Genomic DNA, 19948 nt, shown 5'->3' on the forward strand with positions numbered 1-19948 from the left:
GTGTCTTCATCTTCTCAATTCCTCATTGATTTATTTTCACAGATTTAAAAAAAATCTTCTCCACAAAAGTCATATGTATTCCTTACTGGATTAATACCTGTACATCATAGTTTTGTTGTTATTTTGAATATCTTATTTTCTACTGTATTTTCTAGTTGGTTATTGCAGATACAGAGGAAGGCTGTTGACCTTTCTAAGTTCATCATATATCTGGCAACTTTGTTGGACTCACTAGTGTGCTCTCTTTTTATTTTTTTGTAAAATGGTCACACCTACAGTCAAAGACATTTTTGTTACTTCTTTTCCTTCTACCTCTTTTTCTTTTTTTGTTCCTATTTTGTTGGCTAGTGCCTCTAGTACTGTGTTAAACAGTGATGATATTGGAGTCCTCATCTTGTTTCTAAAACTAAAAGCAGTGAAACTAAAATTTCTATATTAAGTCTGGAGGTTGCTCTAGGGTTTTGGTGGTTGTTCTGGGTTTTTGGTGGTTGCTCTAACATAACTCACTAAGTTAAATCAACTTCTTTCTAGTCCTTGTTTTCGGAGTTGTTTTTTTCCTATTGAAACAGCTATTCAGCATTAAAAAGTCTTTGTTTCATGTTATTTACAAACATATGTAAAATAAAATGATTTTCTTTGAGGATCTGCAGTTCTAAGAGAATATAGTACACAATTATCCTGCTTTCAAAGGAGTGTTGCATGTGTATTTTTACGATAGGTGAATGTGCAAGAGGAAAGGTGAAAATGGATAAACTGGTATCAGCTTTCATCCTTTCTATCAAATGTTTTAATGTCAACCTTGTGTCAGACACTGTTTCAATGACTACGTCCTCATTTAATTGGGAAGGACCAGCTGGAGGGCCTGAGTCTCTCATCAGACTTTTTTAGTTAAATCTTGAACGAGGCTCGTAATTGGGTCCTCTTTTGGTATATTTCATTTTATCTTTTTGAGGCTGTAGTTTTTAGATCTATAAAGTGGGAGGACTAGACTTGAGATTTCTTCTAGCTCTAAAATTCTGTAATTCCACAGCAGGAGGATTGGAGAGAATGGGGCCTGGACAATAGAAAGAGGGAACCTTCACGCTTTTAGAATAAAGCATCAAAAAGGAGTCTTGGTATGTGGAATCACAAGGTTCCAAGTAAAGGATGTGGATAGAAGGTTCAAGAGCTGAGAGGGTGGGTGTGTGGAAGGTTTTAAAATTGCACATGACCACTTCTAGGTGGATCTGCAAGATGGCGGAAGCTGGGGGAAGTGGGAAAAAATAGTAGTGTGTGATATGCCAAGTGCATGAGACCAGTGCTTTCAGCCCAGTTGTTTTCTGTTTTTTTGTTTTTGGACTTGCCATGGGGCATGCAGGATCTTAGTCCCCGACCAGGGATCAAACCTGTGCCCCCTGCAGTGGAAGCACAGAGTCTTAACCACTGGACCACCAGGGAAGTCCCTTTCAGCCCTTTTGGGACATTCAACTTGACCTGGACAGAGGCTGGGCCAGAGTATGGGTTAGGGATTCTGGAGCAATTGGATTAGCTGTTACAGAAGAGTCAGCAGAATTTATTTGGTGGCTGAAAATGCTGGGAGAACAGGCAAGCTGAAAATGTCAAGATTTCTATCCCTCTATTTGCAGGAAATAGAAATATATGCATTTTGCTTGCCCTGATTTTTCAGAGATCTAGCATTTGCATGTATAATCAGGATGATATGTTTAGAAGCAAGCTAGAGCCTTCCTCTCTGGTGAAAACCACAATTTTTCCTTTGCAGACATGTTTGTATGCATTTGTTGTGTGTATTTTAACAGAATCTTGGTATAAAGTTAGTGGAAAGTGTTTAAGATGTATTCAAGATTCACAGATAACAATGGAAGAAATTTCCTAGGCTTGGTAACTTAGAGTTGAAACTCCTATTTCTGTAAGAGGACAGGAATTTGGAAAAGTAGAGAGAGCTGAGTATAATTTTGAGAAGTTAATCATGGCAATGAACTTGGAAAATGTCCCATTTTAAAAAATTTTATTTCTACTTTAGGTCTGTTTTAAGCTGAGGTCACAGAATATTAAAAAACAAAAGCAAACAAATAAAAAGCAGGGCAAATGAAAAGGTTCATATGAAGCTATTAAGCAAAATAGTAGGATAGATTCATTTTAAAAACACTCCACATTAAAAAACAAAAAAACTCTACATTTTATTGAGATGTTGACTGCCAGGAAAACAAAAATCAGAATAATTTTAAGGCCCTGAATGTAATATTTTAAAAACTGTTATGCTTTTCCCTTTTGGTTGATTTTGAGGTATGTTTCCTTTTGGAAGAAAAGGAATAAACCACAATTTTTATGATTAGCTTTCACATATTTAGAAATGGCACATTAATTTGTTTTTTTAGAGGAGAGAGAAGGAATGTGATGAAATGATTTTAGTCAGTTGAATTTATTTTTCACGAAACATAACCAGGCCGGTTTGATTTTTCTGCCTCCCCTGGGCTATTTTATTCTGAAATAGTGTCTTTTTTCCCCCATTTCTGTGAAAGAATTCAAGGAAGTGAGGAAAATATGCACCAAAATTAAATGGCATTTGAAGGCTGTTATAATTGACTCTCAGCAATTTTTCCCATCAGAAAAATTTTCTACAGAAGCAGTTGCCATGAATGTATATTTAAGATATTCCCCTCCCCCACTCCTTTTCAGCTTTTAAATTTCAGCTGCAGCAAGCTTAATTATAAATTTTTGATACAAGTTTTAAGACTTTTTATGACCAGCTGATGATCTTTCCAGTTTGAGGGTTTGTTTATTCCAAAATCCTAATGGGAAATTGCTCATTACTTATTTATACTAATTCTTTGCTTTTGGTACCCATGTATCATTGGAACAATCTACAGTCACTTCGTGTTCTACAACAGATAGGTTTTCAAAAACGTGCAATCATAGTAAATGTACTTTGTACTTTTTTCTCTGAAGCAAACTTTTTTAGTAATTAGGATGATTACTCTTAATTTACCTTTTTTTTTTTTTTTTGTAAGTTAAGGAAGTTAAGGTAAGGCTGTATCTGCTTAAGGCACTTGGATGAAAACAACCTTTAAATCCATATACTTGACTCTGGGCCCACTTAACAATCATTCACCTACTCGGTACCCAAAGGCCTCATTTTTCTTATTTTTTGAATGATAATGATGACATTTATTGCATGCTTCCTATATGGCATGTGCTTTACCTCTCTCTTTTCATGTTACTCTCCAACAACCCATGAGGTAATATTAGCATTTTAGAAATTAAAACACCACGTTACTTTACTAGGCCACCCAGCTCATGAGTGGCAGAGTGCAGATTTGAACCCAGGCCGTCAACTTGAGAAACCATGGTCTTAACCACTCACCCACACTGTCCTGTGGGACTAGATCCTCTTGCTGCTCTTCTGGACGGTAGTCCTGTAGTTCTCTTCTAAGCTTCCCAGACTAGACTCTCTCTCTCTGGCTTGTTGCTTGGTTTCCCTGCTGGAAATATTCTTTCTAGTGCTGCTTCTCCCTTTCCAGTCACACCTTTCCTTTATGCCAGTTTGGGCCAGTAAATGCAAGAAGGATGTCTGTGTGTCCCTGCCTTGAAACCCTGGGAAACGTAGAAATCCAAGGAAGAAAGTAGGGGAAAACCAAGAGGTTGGTAAATATAACACCTGATTACAGGTGGAATCCTGGGTGGGGTCTGAGCATCTGTGCTGTGTCTTACCTGCTACCTGTTCTCTTCTTTGGCATCACCCCATTTGTCAGGCAGGAACCCCACTTACCTACTGCTACTTGCTGAGGGAGGGGACACAGGGGGTGACTCTCCTAAGTAAAGAGTGGATCTCACTCCCGGGTAGGAGCCGTTACTCTTGCCTCAGAATTTTCTGCAGATGACACACTTGGCATTTCTCGTTGCTCCCTTGAAGTCAGTATTTGGAGCAAAACCTTGACATGTTGTTCCTCAAACGTTGATAATATTTTGTTTTAAATTAGTAGCAGAGAGGTGTGTGTATGACATCTAAGTGTAAGTTTCTTTTTTTTTCAATATAGCTGTGCCACGCAGCTTGCAGGATCTTAGTTCCCCAACCAGGGATTGAACCCGTGCCCTTGGCAGTGAAAGTGCCGAGTCCTAACCACTGAACCACCAGGGAATTCCCTAAGTATAATTTTCTTTTTTAAATTAATTAATTAATTAATTAATTATATGTTTTTGGCTGCGTCGGGTCTTAGTTGTGGCACGTGGGCTCTCCGTTGCTGTGCACAGGTTTCTCTCTAGTTGAGGAGCACAGGCTCAGTAGTTGTGGAGCGTGGGCTTAGCGGGGGCCACTAGTGGCAGCATGTGGGATCTCAGTTCCCCGACCAGGGATCGAACCGGTGTCCCCTGCACTGCAAGACCGATTCCTAACCACTGGACCACCAGGGAAGTCCCCCTCATATAATTTTCAAACACAACCTGGACATTTTCGACAGGCCACCTTCTGGAAAGAGCCGCTTGTTTGTAGTGGTTGCGGTTTGCTGCCTTTTCTGCCTTTTTCTCAGGGTGCCTAATGACCTATGGGATTTACCAAGAGAGAGACTTTTTTTGCTCATATTTTCCCTGAGAGGAGACATGAGTGTGAATTAAACCATGAGAAACATACAGTGAATGGGAAATTAAAGGTTTTTCGACTCAAATTTACTGCTTGTGAATTCAAGTGACAGCCATTAAGTAATGAGCGTGGTGTTAGACGTCCACAGCAGGATCCTTTGGCTCCTGGGTGAATTTCCTGATTTATTGTCGTTTAGGTGATAGTCCTTCAGGCAAAGGCGCCCCTTACCGGAGAGGTCTTCCTGTCTGATTTCTGATGGGTTCTCAGTCTGCTCAGAATTTAGAAGTGTGGTTCCCCCTACAGTCTTGCTGGCCATGTAGGTTCTCCAGTAATTATTTAATTACATTTTGGGCTTCATCACGACTTTGACCCTATAGAAAATAAGGAGCAGGTCAGTGACTGCTTACAATTTTGTGCTACGCGACTTCTTAACATTTTAAAAATCAGTAATGCCTTCATCGATCAAGTTTTAAGGGCTATAAGGGAAAAAACAAACTTGGGCCACGCAGCTCCTGCATGGCAGGCACTGCATGCTGCTAAGCACTTTTTGTGCATGATCTACTTTAATCCTCATGATGGCACTTAAGGGTCAGTATTATGATTCCTTTTTTAAAGATTAGGAAATTGATGCTTAATAAGAAAGCTTAACTCACTTGAGGTCACATAGCTAGAACCTAGTAGAGCTGGGGGTGTGGGTGAAACCTGGCTGTCTGGCTTCAAAGCCCAGTGAAAAAAATCTGCCATTTCTTGGGTTGGAATAAGGCTCCCAAACAATCAAAATGTATTTCAGAGTGGAACAAAGGGTGAATACGTTGTTCAATAAAGTTCTTGGTGAAAATGAAAACAAAACAAACCAGAAAAACAAAATGTATTTCAGTAGATTAATGCTCAGGAAAATGTGCGTCTTTGAAGAATTAACGACATAGCTTCTTTCCTCCTCTTCACTCCAAGGGAAAAGACTGAAGCTGGAAGTAGACGATTGTTGTATTTCATTGTGATCAAGGTATACTTAATTCTTAGACCACAGATTTTTCCAGTTACCTATATATAAGCTGACTTAAAAGCAATACACTGCCTCCTGACTTTATCTGTCTTCCTATTAATTCTGTCCAAGTTCACATCCAGAGAAATTTACAAGCTACCATGGTACTGCAGGCTAACACAAAATTCTGATTTCTACCCTGGCTCCCACCCTGCTCCCCAGCCCCTTGGAGATTTGTAAAATTGTGGATCATTAACTTTTAACAATTTTTAGACCTGTGACTGTTATCCAAGGCTGGAGACTTTGAACTTCCTGTCTGGGTTGCTTTGTTTGTTGCCACCCGTGTCTCTTTATCTCCCTCAATTCTACTCAGGCTTCAAATTTTTTGCCCTCAGAACAGTCTCCTGTGATGAAGTCAGCTCGCCTTGATCTTTCTGTTCCTCACTTTGACATTTTCTGGCTGTATTGCCAAATTAGCATCTTGTCACGCCCTTCCTTACTCTGTGTGTGTGTGTGTGTGTGTGTGTGTGTGTGTGTGTGTCGGTCTCGCTGTCTCTGTATCTGTGCTCTTATATCCCCAGCAGTACTATAAACATCTATGGTGAAAGATGGCCTCATATATCTCATATTTCACCTTGACATCACACATCAGATATTCTCCTTGGCACATAGTAGGTATTCAGTAAATATTTGATAATTGAAATAGAGAAACTAGCATGAATCCAGCATAGCATCTAACTGCCTTTTTTTCTCAAGCTGAAATGAAGTGTAGAAACATTTAGAACACAGCTTTTTATGTAGAATGTAGAAAATCTTGGATCGATAATCCATTCACATGGTTCAGAATGAAAGAATATGAAAACTATGCAGTGAACAATCTCCCTCCCTCTCTGTTCCTACTCTCTCATTCCTAGCTTCTCCATGAATAAGTAGCCCACTTTGAGTTTCATGTGTATCCTTCTAGAGTATTTTTTGTTTTAAACAATGATTATAAACAAATGATAAAAACACTAATTTTCCACATTTTGACACAGAACTTTGCATACTGTAGAACAGTTAGGAACCTTGCTTTTTTCACTTAACCGTATAGTTTAGAGATTTCTTTTTGCAGACCAGTTCATGGAGACCTTTCTTATGATCCTATTACATCCTGGTAGTGTTCCATCATGGAGGTGTGCCGTGTCTTATTAACCTGTCTTAGACGGAGGAACATTTGCATAGTTTCCCATCCTTTGCCATTAAACATATGACTTCGGTGACTCCTGGGTACAGATGCCATTCCACCTGGGTGCAGGTGTATGGAGGAGACATTCCCAAACAGGGCATTTTGCTGCATCACGGGGAAACGAATCTGTAACTGGGACAGGTCCTGCCAGATTGCCCTCCTCGGGCTTTCTGCCACCTTATACTCCCACAAACCCATCTCTCTAAGGTCCTATCAGTAGACTGGGTACTCATACTTCAGGGTTTTTGCCAATCCAGTGGGTGAAAGATGGTATATCTAAATGTGGTTTTATTGTATGAGTACAGTTGAACATGTTTTCATATAATTTAAGGGCCATTTATATTTCTTTTTTTTGTGAATTGTCTGTTCATATCTTGCCCTATTTTAATAGTTTGTTGTTCTTTTTAATTCCTAAGCATTATATTCCTATTTACAAATTAGAATGATGAGGCTTTTGTCTGTGAAACTAGTTGAAAATATTTTTCCTAGTTTATTGGTTGGCTCTGTCAGTGGCGGGAGTGGATTTTTAAAATTTGTTTCCCGTGCAGAAGTTTTCAATTTTTAGGGCATCAGGTTTATTGAGCTTTTCTCTTATGGTTTTTGGATTTGGAGGTGTTAGGTCTTCCCTACGCCAAGGCCACATGTTTTATTCTAGTGCTTTTTCTTTTTTTTCCCTTAAGTCTTTGATCCATTTGGGGGTCTGTGATCTGAGAGATAAATCCAACTTTGTTTTTCAGTTGGCTGCCCAGTTATCCCATCACCAGTTATTGAAAAATTCATCTCCACTAAGTTGTGATGCCGTCCTTATCACATACTCAGTAGTTATTTGGATGATACGTTACAATAGGATGAAATACCAGCACTACACTAACAAATGGGGATTAATTGGTGGATTACTTGGTACATTCATTCCCTTATGCAGCAAACATGTATTAAGTACTTAATAAATAACAGTCATGATGTGCCAGGTCTTGGGGATATAAAGATGAGTTTGAAAGAATCAAAGTTTAGCTGGACAATGAATATAACCTCTATGTAGTGGAATAAGAGCACAGAGGGGCTGAGACAGACAGGGGATGCTCCACACAGCACAGAGCGTTGAGCTGGCTTCGCCCGCGGGAGGGGAGGGCATTTAGGAAGAGGAGCACAGCACCCCGAGAGCCCGCGGTGTTGGGGGCCTCAGAGTAGCTCTCCACGGCCATATTTTGGGGCAGGAGACATGACCAGAGGTGAGACCAAAAGAGTAGTTAATGGAGACAGTCTCTCTGGCCTGAGTGAGTGTGGGATTAGAGCATGTAGTGCTGGGCACCTCCCTAGCTCCTCATCCCTCTAAAGACGAAGGGGAAAGCCTGAGAGGTCCAACATAAATGGAAGCCAACACTTGGTTGTGTTCTGCAAGTCGGTTGTTGAGTTTTGACGCCTGTTGCTTATTCTAGACGACTCCAAGCTCCCGAAGCCGAAGTCTCACTTTGCTCCCCCATGGAACACCCAATTCTGCATCTCCCTGTAGCCAGAGACACCTCGGTGCGGGGGCCCCCGGCGTGGTCACAATCACACATCACAAGTCGCCTGCTGCTGCCCGAAGAGCCAAGAGTCAATATTCCGGCCAGCTTCATGAAGTCAGAGAGGTATGTCTTGTTCTTCTCCTAGGTTTAGTCTTCTGTGGGAGGTGAGGGCTGTGATGTTGCCCTGCCAGCTTCTCTTCCTTGGTACCGTCTTGACTAATGGAGAGAGAGGACCAGAAGCAAACCTCCCAGACACAGCCATGACAGTCCCTCCTGGTTTAAAAAAATAATTATTTCTGGGAATCCCCTGACTATCCAGTGGTTAGGCTCCGCGCTTCCACTGCAGGGGGCATGGGTTGATCCCTGGTCAGGGAAATAAGATCCCGCATGAAAAAAAAAAGATTAAAAAAAATTATTTCTGTTTCTTGGGTTAAGTGAGTTTTAGGAGACCTCTGCCAGAGCTCAGAAAGCAAAGGACACCAGCCCATAGTAACACGGAAGGAGATGGAAGGGCCATTCGTTAAGGCCTCCATGCTCATAGCAGAGAAGAGAAAGAACAAAAAGAGGGTAATTAGGAAATAATTGAGGGCATTTTGAAACTCAGGAAGTGGTGGACCTAAAGCTGGTTTCCCCTTTTCTGCTTCACTTTATGAAAGGCTTACCTGCTCTCACCATCACATATATACTCCAAGGAGGTGTGGGGCAGTGAAAAGAGCACTGTCCTTGGAAGCAGACGACTCTGTTGCCTTAAAGCTTGGAACCCAAGTTTCTGCATCCATGAAATGGAAATAACACAGGCCCTACCAGCCTCTCAGGGGAGATTTGAGGATCACATATAATAGTGTACATGAAAGCCCTTTCACTGGGTATGCCTTAGCGGTTATGTTTTGTTTTTACTTTTGATTCACTGGGAAGTCATCAGTTTGGGGCTCCCAGGTGCTTAGTATTTGTATCATCCTTTGCGACTGTTGCCAAGAACAGACTGTATAATATCGCTTATATGTGGAATCTAGAAAAATGGTACAGATGAACTTATTTGCAAAGCAGAAATAGAGACACAGATGTAGAGAACAAATGTATGGATACCAAGGCGGGAAGGAGGGGTGGGATGAATTGGGAGATTGGGATTGACATACATACACTACTATGTATAAAATAGATATCTAATAAGGACCTACTGCATAGCACAGGGAACTCTACTCAATGCTCTGTGGTGACCTAAATGGGAAGGAAATCCAAAAGGAGGGGATATATGTATACGTATAGCTGATTCACTTTGCTGTACAGCAGAAACTAACACAACATTGTAAAGCAACTATACTCCAATAAAAATTAATAAAAATTTTTAATTTAATTTAAATTAAAAAAAAGATTGTATAAAGTAAATGATCTTCATCTTAGTTTTCTAACTTGTGTTGAGTGCTGAGCTTTTTGCCCTGCAGCTGACTTGTGTAGGCACCAGCTTGTCCTCTTAAAGAAGTAGCAGAGTCCTTACTCCGTGTCAAGCAGGAGAATGGGGCTCCCAGAATAGGGTCTTGCTATGGCTTGAATCAGCATGCATCTTGTTTTATTATTATTTATTTATTTATTTATTTATTTATTTATTTTTTGCGGTACACAAGCCTCTCACTGTTGTGGCCTCTCCCGTTGCGGAGCACAGGCTCCGGACGCGCAGGCTCAGCGGCCATGGCTCACGGGCCTAGCCGCTCTGAAGCATGTGGGATCTTCCCAGACCAGGGCACGAACCCGTGTCCCCTGCATCGGCAGGCAGACTCTCAACCACTGAGCCACCAGGGAACCCTGCTTGTTTTATTTTTTAAATGTCGCAAGCCAAGTAGTGCTGTGTCAGCTAGCTATCTTGTTCTAATTCTGGCCCAGGACAGAAAATCTGAAATCTTCTGACTCAGATCTGTAGATGCATATGAAAGACATTTTTAGATAGATTTACACATGCATATACTCTTTATTGCCTAATAAAGAAAAGGTACAGAGTCGGATGCTCCCTTTGAGATAGTCACCCTGATGTGAAAAAAAAAACCCAAAAACTGTTTGGCTATGAGCTTAATTTCGCTACCTTGGATGATATACGAGCAGTGATTGTGGTGCTCATGTGTATATGGCTTTTCACTTGTCATGGTACCTTTTCAAAAAGCTATATTATGGAAACACTTTGAATGTACACAAAGCAGAATAGAATAATGGTCCCCATCACCCAACTTAAGTAATTCCAACCCTCTGTTGTACTGTTTATTTATTTATTTATTTATTTATTTATTTATTTATGGCTGTGTTGGGTCTTCGTTTCTGTGCGAGGGCTTTCTCTAGCTGTGGCAAGCGGGGGCCACTCTTCATCGCGGTGCGCGGGCCTCTCACTATCCTGGCCTCTCTCGTTGCGGAGCACAGGCTCCAGACGCGCAGGCTCAGTAACTGTGGCTCACGGGCCTAGTTGCTCCGCGGCATGTGGGATCCTCCCAGACCAGAGCTCGAACCCGTGTCCCATGCATTGGCAGGCAGACTCTCAACCACTGTGCCACCAGGGAAGCCCTCTGTTGTTCTTTTTCATCTATTTTCCCCCATCCCTTTCTTTGGGGTGAGTTGGGTATTTTAAGGAAATCTTAAATATTTTATCATTGCCAGTAAACGTTTCAATATTTATCCAACAGCTAAGGACTTAAAAAAAAAAACAGGAAAACCACAATACCATCATGTTGCTATTATGTAAACCTCATTGCATATATTTTTTGCAAGTACTTTAGAGACTTTAACCTTAAAAAAAAAAAGAGAGAAGAGTAAGTTCATGGTATTTTGAGAATTCTTTTAATTCTAACGAATCTCTGATAGACTTACTATTCTAAGTGTTGATAGGAGGCCTAGTACATATGAAAACAAAAGGAGGAGGGGGGTGCTTGTGTTTAGTGAGCAGTGGCCCAAATAAAAGTTGGGGGATCTGGCTTAAGTTTTAGTAGCATTTGATTTCATATAATGCCAAGATCTGTTCTACATCCATTTTTAATAATTCAAGTTTTTAAAAGGGTAAGAGTATGTTCTTTGGGTATGTCTGTATAAAAATGTTTAATTGTATAATGTATATAATGCAGAAGAAATCTACAGAAGAGGATCAGAATAACCCATGACCCTACCTCCCTTCACATAACCACCGTTAACCTTTCAATGAATTTACTTATTTTTTTTTGCGGTACGCGGGCCTCTCACTGTTGTGGCCTCTCCCACCGCGGAGCACAGGCTCCACACGCTCAGGCCCAGCGGCCATGGCCCACGGACCCAGCCGTTCCACGGCACATGGGATCCTCCCGGACCGGGGCACAAATCTGTCTCCCCTGCACTGGCAGGTGGACACTCGACCACCGTGCCATCAGGGAAGCCCTACTTCTTTTTTTTTAAACTTTATTTTGTGAGATTCCAAAGACAGAAATACTCATTTTTTTTTACTTTTATTATTTTTAAAAAATTGAAGTATAATTGACTTACAATGTTGCATTCGTTTCAGGTGAATTAACTTCTTTTTTTAATATATAAGTTACATATGTAGATATGTAAAAATTCTATAGTATAATCTAAACTTTGTAAATGACTTTTTGCTTTATCATATTATTTTCTCTCCATTTTCCATCAATGGTGGGAAATATTGAAATTTCCCAGGGAGTTTTCATTACATGACAAATAACTAGGTGACATGCCTCCATAGCTGTTTTGGTTTGGTTGTTGTACTCCAGGGCAACAACCAGGTATCTTCTTCAGGTGATTACTTTTGTTTGTGATGACCTTGCTTGCTGAAAATTAATTGTAAGTGAGCTTGTCAAGATGTATACAAACACTGGCAGTTGAGGGTTGCAGGGTGGTGGACATCTTGAAGAGAAGGCAGACGTTTTGATTCTCAAATTTCATGCCCAGCTTCCCTCCTGACTGAAGAAGGGTGACTGTTCTGTGACATCTGTCCTTTTATGATATGGACCAGTCCACCTTGGGAACTGAGAAAATTTCATCCTGACTAGAAAGTTCTGCAGCTTTAAAAGTCTATTAATCTCAAAGTATAAAGGCACCTCAGCTTTTGAATGCCACTGTATTTATTTATAAAATAACTAGAAGAAAATGGAATAGGGTTTTTAACCCAGCCGTACAGGGAAGATAAACTTATGGCCACTGAAGCAAGGGAGAAAATCATCGTCCTCAAGACAGATGTGCTGGAATAGCTGAAGAACAAAAGAAAAATAGCCCAGCCATAGGCAACAGAATCAATATTAAATGGAATTCCACAGCATGGGTGAAGATAGTGAGACGGTTTAAACGATTAAATGGTTATTATCCAAAATATAAAGAATTGAGATCCCAAAGGTCAATACCCAAAGTCATCTCTGGAAGTGGCAAGGAGAGATGAATATAGAAAATTCAAGACGTGATATCATCGTGAAGAACAGGTGTATCCTCCTTAGCAATTCAAGAAATGGAAATCAAGACTACTTCATCTATTAGGTTACCAGAAATAATTGCAGGTTACGGTGGTAAGAAATATTGGCAGTGCGGCGTATTTTCTTTTTGCTACAGTCTGGTGATATATAATAAGAACTAAACACAAAACAAAGCTCTTCATTGCCATTGACCCATAAATTCCCTGTTGGGAACTATATTCTGAGGAAATCCATGGAATTGGGGGTAGAGGAGGAAAGTTAATTTGGGTTAAGGTATTCATACTAGTAAAGTGAAAGACTCAACACAGAGCATTCTGGGAATGACTGAATAAACAATAATACACTTAACATGCTCAATTACTATATAGCAATTCAAGATAAAAGTCTTGTAAGTATCATTTCTACTTGGACATGTGTATATAAAATAAGAAAATCAGAATAGAGAATATTGTACACACATTGGCCCATATGTCCGTATTAATAAAGTCCAGAAAGTGTTTAAAAGAGGTGGTCCCAGAATTTTGGATTTACTTGCGTTTAAAATTTAGAAATAGAATTTTCGATGAACTTAGTGTTGCAGATTTTAAAATTTGCCTGGTACGGATGTTTTTAAAGCGCAGTGACAATCTGTGGTTACCCCAAGTCATTAAAAGCACATTTAATCCCCGCACCCCTGCCAAGGCATATAATCTTAGAATAAAGGGCCATTTATTGCATTGAATAAGTTTAGTTTTATGCATTTCCCTTGTTTTTAATTTTTTATCTTATATTGGAAGAATGTTCATCATGGATTGATTCTGGCCTATGAATCTGTGTTTTTAACTACTGATTAACACTGATTTTTTTTTTTTTTTTTTGCGGTACGTGGGCCTCTCACTGCTGTGGCCTCTCCCGTTGCGGAGCACAGGCTCTGGACGTGCATGCTCAGCAGCCATGGCTCACGGGCCCAGCTGCTCCGCAGCATGTGGGATCTTCCCGGACCGGGGCACGAACCCGTGTCCCCTGCATTGGCAGGCAGACTCTCAACCACCATGCCACCAGGGAAACCCAACACTGATTTTTTTAACTGTCTCACCCTTATGCCCCGCTGTCCACAGGGTGAAGTTTGCACTCTTCAGTGTGGCAAACAAGGCCTTCTGAAGTCTGCCCATCTCTGCCTCTCTGTCTGGCTGCCTGGCCTCAGCCCCTCCTCCTCCCCACCCTGCACTTCCCGCCTCCCTCTGTTGGGAGGTACATTGTGCAACAGAACTTTCTGCCACCATGGAAATGTTCTATCACTTTGCGCACCACTTCCCGGGGAGCTGTTACTTACATGAGGCTAATGAGCTCTTGAAATGTGCGGGCCTGAAGTGAAATGTACTTTAATGAACACTGCATGTGAAAGTGCACGTGAGGTTTCAAAGACAGTACCCCAAAAAGATAAAATGTGTCATGAATAATGTCTTAATACTCATGGCAGGTGGAAGTGAACATCTTTTCTGTATGTTAGGTTAACTTAAGTATATTAAAATTAACTTCACCTGTTCCTGTTTATCTTTTTAAGTGTGCCTACCAGGAAATTTAAAATTACATATGTGCCTCCCATTAGTGGTACTGCAATTGTTTTATAAATACAATCTAATATATTTTATTTTTATTTATTTATTTAAAAAATGTATATATTTATTTATTTATTTGGCTGCGCTTGGTCTTAGTTGCAGCACGCGGGATCTTCATTGCTGCCTGTGGGTTCTTTAGTTGCAGCTTGTGGGATCTAGTTCCCTGACCAGGGATCGAACCCGGGCCCCCTGCATTGGGAGCATGGAGTCTACCACTGGACCACCAAGGAACTCCCGAATCTAATATATTAAAAAAAAATCAATTTGAGCCCCTAGCTGTTTAAGCGTTTGATGATTGAAATGTGTGCTATTCACTTGTCTTCTAACTTTTACACTTTTAGTGGCCTTATAACAGGTTTTATGTTATTTAATGTTATTTAAATGGACACAAGTTCAATTGGTACAGGTATAGTGTAATTTTTATAAAATTCCTGTTCACTAGATGCTTTCTGAAAATATACACCCCTCATACCTGTTTATATGTGTGTGCTGTGTGCGTGTGTGTACACACCTGCATACATGAATTGAAGAGCATAAAGTAGGAAAGTCAGAGGTTTCTTCCTTTCCTAATTCTTCATTGCTGTTTCCCAGGAGTGGCTACTGAGGAAAAGATCTGAGTGTCTGCACACATGACAGCACATGTCTGTGCACAGAGCTGTGTGTATGTGTGGGACTATTTGTGGTCTCCAATAGGTTTTAACTGTTTTCTTCCTGGGATTAGAGTTAAGAAAATTCTCTAAAGAGAGTCCCTACTAAAATTTTTCTCTAAGTCCAAATATGGTAACAGGCATGGGCATAATAAATATTTGAGCAACACAATAAGCTTTGTAGAGCCCGGGTTCTTCTGGCTTTGAGCAAATAATTCTTTGTAGTTGTGACATTTGAGACTTAAATACACTTAATTCAGTAGAGAGACTTTGGACTCTGTAGCTTGATGACAGAAAAGGTCATGTTATTGCATTGTAATGGGTGTGGATGAAGCATAAATGTAGATTTAATTTAGCGTTCAATGATCATTTATTGACAAATAGCAATTATCCTTCTCTTAAACTTTTTAAAATTGTTAAATAGCCTGCTTCCAGCCACATCTCATCACGTACCTTTTTATTTTTTGGCCGTGCCATGCGGCATGTGGGATCTTAGTTCCCCGACCAGGGATCGAACCCGTACCCCCTGCACTGGAAGCACGGAGTCTTAACCACTGGACCACCAGGGAAGTCCCCAGGCCACATACCCATTTGAAGAGAGGGCTGTGTGCTGCCCTGGTGTATAATGGGTAGATAAACTGTATTGTGGCCATGTCCCTTAATATGGTTTTAAATAAACCTTTCACAGAGTATAATGTGTGGAGGAGAGTGTGTTTATGTGGTTCCAGCTATGTGAATTTATATGTATGTTTCTTCATTTAATGCACTGTCATGTTTACTTAATGCACATATAAGGAGAGATGCTTTAATGAGGTGCCATCTTTATAAATGATACTGACTCAGTATTCTCCCTTCAGGACGGTTTGGTTTGATTCTGGTACACACAGATGTAGTGAATGCCTGGTTAGAAACCTTGATTCATGTATACAGCCTTAGCTATGGAAGCAGTAGTTGTCAGTACCCTAACAAATTTTATTAGCGGATCAGTGTTAAGGCAGTGGTCAGTACTGGCAGCACTGAATACAGCCCATCCCATCACCAGGGAAACCGCATTTAGGGTATAAAGTGCATTTATCCTTTGTGTGAACAGAATGATTATTTTTTAAAATGTCCCAAATTAATTCTCCTGTGTACTTTTTGGATAAATGATGACCAGTAACCCTTAAGTACATTGGAGTGGCGATTTGCAATCTCTCAAAATATGTCAGCCCCAGACTTCAGTTTTCAAAAATTGTAATGCGGAGTTCCTTAATAGCAGTTATCTCCAAATGTTTTTAAAGCAGTAGAGTATTATTTTCAAATAAAAATATTATAGATCCCTACGATATAAAAACAGTGCCTTATTAGTGCAGATTTGCTTTAGAAGGTGGAATGGGCATTTACTGATTGATTCCAAGTTGACTTGGAATAGTATTTATGACCACCATTGTGATCTCTTAGTTTCTGTATCCATGCAGTTTGAAACAAACATTTGGTGGTGCATGGAACCTCTTGGAGATCCTCTGAGAACTCAGTTTGAGAGTCACTGGATTTTGGCATTAGCAGTATTTCAGGTGAATAACAACAATAGCAAAGTAGTGAGGTCATGTTCCCCTGTCAACCTCCAACTTGCTGTCTCTCAAACTGCTGCCCTGGGGGAAGGAAGCTCTGCCTGCTTAGGGCACCGCTGGGGGCATGCAGAAGGTGGGAGAGGCTGAGGGTGGAATTAACCACAAAAGGACTAACTTCCTGGTCTCCTGGAAAGCTGAGGTTGCTCACAGCTTTCTGTTCCTCACCTTGGTTGAATGATAGGTTCTGGCCTTGCTGGTTATAATTCTAATCCCTCTTTTCCCACTTTTATCCCAACTTCTCCCAGAATTCCTTTCTTACCCTCAGTTGATTCTCTTGCTAGGCTTGTTTTTCTTTCATTATTCTGTCACATTTGGAAATGAGGCGTTTATTTGTTTAATGTCTGAGCCCTTTTGTCCATCAAGAGGTTTTTTTTTTTTTAAAACCTCCTTATTTCTCAACCCTTAGCACAGTACCTGGCACGTAGTAGGTTCTCAAAAAAAATTGGAGTAAATGAGTGATTTCTCATGAAGGGGATCATAGCCATTGGGAAACACTCCTCTGCAGATTTGGCTAAAAGCTTTTGGTGAGGAAGGGGTTTCTTGCCCTGTAGCATATTTTTAGGAGAGTTATGGTCCCAAAACAGAAACAATGGGGTTCTTGGGCCCAGCTGCATTATGTATTTACAGTGGGCCGCCTTCCACTCTGCCCCAGACATGCTTAGGTCTTTCTTTTCTTAGTTCCTGGTACACTTTATATCTACCTGTATTTTTAACAAATATGTCTTTATGTTATAATTATCTTTAAAAATCTCCCTACTGGTGTGTAAACTTCTTCCCCAAAGGCATGAATTCATTAATAACAATAGTGACTGTTACATGAACAATAATATTTCATACTTGTTGGGGTCTTACTGTGGCCCGTGTACTGTGCTCAACTTTACTTGTGTGATCCTCAAGTCAGCCATGCAAGGTAGATATTATTATTGTTGTCTGTTTTACAGATGGGAAACTGAGGCATAGAGAGGTTAAGGCAAAGAGAGGCATATCAGCCAGGGTTCCACCAGAGAAACATATCCAGCGGAAGATGTATGTGAAGAGATGTATTGCAAGGACTTGGCTTATGTGCAGTTGTGGGGCCTGCCTCTCAGCTATGCTGGGAGTTGTGCAAAAGATGGGATTCCTGATGCATCATCAGTCTATACAGGAGATACTAGGATTCATGCCTGGGACTATAGTGATTTCTCTGGGCAACCCCTGCCCTTGTCACTAGTGATTTAAAAAAAGGGGAGGGGGTTGAGTGGTTAATGATGACCAGCCTATTGAGTTTTGTGCCATGTGACTCTACCATCCTGAGCAAAGCTGTCAGACCAGCTGTCGCTGCCTTGTCCTCTAGCCCGGCCTTTGGACTTGAGGTGGTCTTAAGTGGGAACTCTATAATGAGATTAGCTGCCCCTTTAGAGTGTGAATGGGAAGCACACAGATGCCAAGTGCTGGAGAAGTAGTAGTTATTGGAGAAATGAACTGCTGTCAGCAGAGTGTAAGCAGCTAAGTCACAAACTGGTGGATCCCAGAGGGTACCATTGTATTAGTCAGCATGCTTCAGGGAAACAGAACCAATAGGGTTGGGAGTGGGGCAAGGGAGAAGGTTTATTTTAAGGAATTGGTTCGTGTGAGTGTGGAGGCTGGCACGTCCAATAGGTAGGCTGCAGGGTGGCCAGGCAGGCTGGAGACCCAGGGAAGAGCCAGGGCCACGGTTCACGTCTGAAGGCTGTCTACCAGCAGAGTTTCCTCGTGCTTGGAGGAGGTCAGTCTTTTGGCTGATTGGATGAGACCCACCCACAATACAGAGGGCAATCTTCTCTGCTCAGAGTCTACCAACTTAAATGTTAAGCTCATCCAAAGACAATCTCATAGAAACATCCAGAATAATATTTGTCCAAATACCTGGGCACCATGGCCCAGCCGAGTTGACACATAAAATTAACCATCACAAGCACCCTAGACTGTTGTATTCCCCCTGTAGCCTTCCTGTATGTGTCTGCCCTGAGGTCTTGTTTCTGGAAAGCTCACAGGGCTTGAATGTCTTCAGTCAAACCAGGCTTGGGTCCAGCGCTGGCCTCTGATGTGGGCTTGGAATGATGTATGCAGCCCTGGCTCTTGTCCAGGGACTGGATAATCTAGGTGGTTGGTTAAACTGACATGAAAATTATTTGGTGCTACAGTGGTTAATGGAAGTAGGAATTCACTGGAAAGTGAGGCCAGTGTGGGCTGGCTGTCCCTCCACATGGACCCGTACCCTTTGGGCTCCACAGGTCACTGGGACCCCTGAAAAAATCAGACCCCTGGATTATTAGACTATTGCTGAGAAAAATGATATATATGGTGAGGGAACCTGTTTGCCTCTCTCTGGCTCACAGAAAATTCATGGTTCAGACACCTTTGAAGCGTTACACTCAGAAGGAAGCTAAGTGGCAGATTATTTTATGTCACTTGTCTGTGACAGAAAAGACGAATTCATGTTTCTACCCTAGGTGGCAATTTAATACAGGGAACCTTCCTATCAGTGCCCTCGGGCCAAGAGATAATAACGTATTTTGGATATTGGCAAGGAGGGAAGTTAGACAAGTTCGTCCTTTGGTGCTCAAGCCACCCTTGGAACTTGTGTCTTATGATCTGATTCTTGGTGATTTTTGCAGGATGTTGTTTTGTTCCTAGTGGCTCATAGTAGCATTTCAGGATAAGACAGGGATCCTTCCTCATTTAAAACCCAGTCATCTTGTTCTGTTTTCAGCAGAGGCACTAATTCCTCTCTCCCACCCACACTGGATGCTTGGGCACAACAGACTTGCAGGTGAATTACAGTATTCCCTTAACTACCCACCTTCCTTAGCCACCTCTTTGCCTCCCTGCTGGGACCATGATCATTTTCCATTGCTTTGATCCGAGTTTTCTCTAGTTCATTTTTAAGGTGTAGCATCTTTTGCTTCTATTATACTTTTTTTTTTTTTTTTTTTTTGCAGTAGGCGGGCCTCTCACTGCTGTGGCCTCTCCCCCCGCGGAGCACAGGCTCCGGAGCACAGGCCCAGTGGCCATGGCTCACGGGCCCAGCCGCTCCGTGGCATGTGGGATCCTCCCAGGCCAGGGCACGAACCCGTGTCCCCTGCATCGGCAGGCGGACTCTCAACCGCTGCGCCACCAGGGAAGCCCTCTATTATACTTTTGTATTCGAGATTGAGCAGCATAAACAGTCCTGATTGAAAAATCAAAGCCCCATTGGGCTTTGATTCCTTTTTCTGCCAGGGCAAGCAGTTTGCAAATGGCTGTGAACAGGTCACAGTCAGGGAGTAGAAAAAAACTTCTGAAGTTTTCTAAAAGCGATAGAAGACAATTCACAAGTGTCTTTAAAGAGGATACAAAGGAAACCAGTAGAGAAGCAGTTGA

General features: G+C 41.3%; 1 protein-coding gene across 2 annotated transcripts in view; it reads left to right on the forward strand.

Moving 5' to 3' along the window:
- Nucleotides 1-19948, forward strand: part of OSBPL10 (oxysterol binding protein like 10) — a gene marked incomplete at its 5' end in the record, with an annotated part of 290987 nt that overhangs the window by 137191 nt on the left and 133848 nt on the right. Inside the window, one exon of one of the 2 annotated variants that reach the window (XM_079712260.1) lies at nt 8217-8408. The exons of the other annotated variant lie outside the window; for it this stretch is intronic. Within the exon in view, the coding sequence (XP_079568386.1) occupies nt 8217-8408 (192 nt within the window). The remainder of the gene's footprint in view (nt 1-8216; nt 8409-19948) is intronic. 2 annotated transcript variants of the gene reach the window in all.

The sequence above is a fragment of the Hyperoodon ampullatus genome (genome assembly GCF_949752795.1).
Source record: "Hyperoodon ampullatus genome assembly, chromosome: 10".
Lineage (NCBI taxonomy): Eukaryota > Metazoa > Chordata > Mammalia > Artiodactyla > Ziphiidae > Hyperoodon > Hyperoodon ampullatus.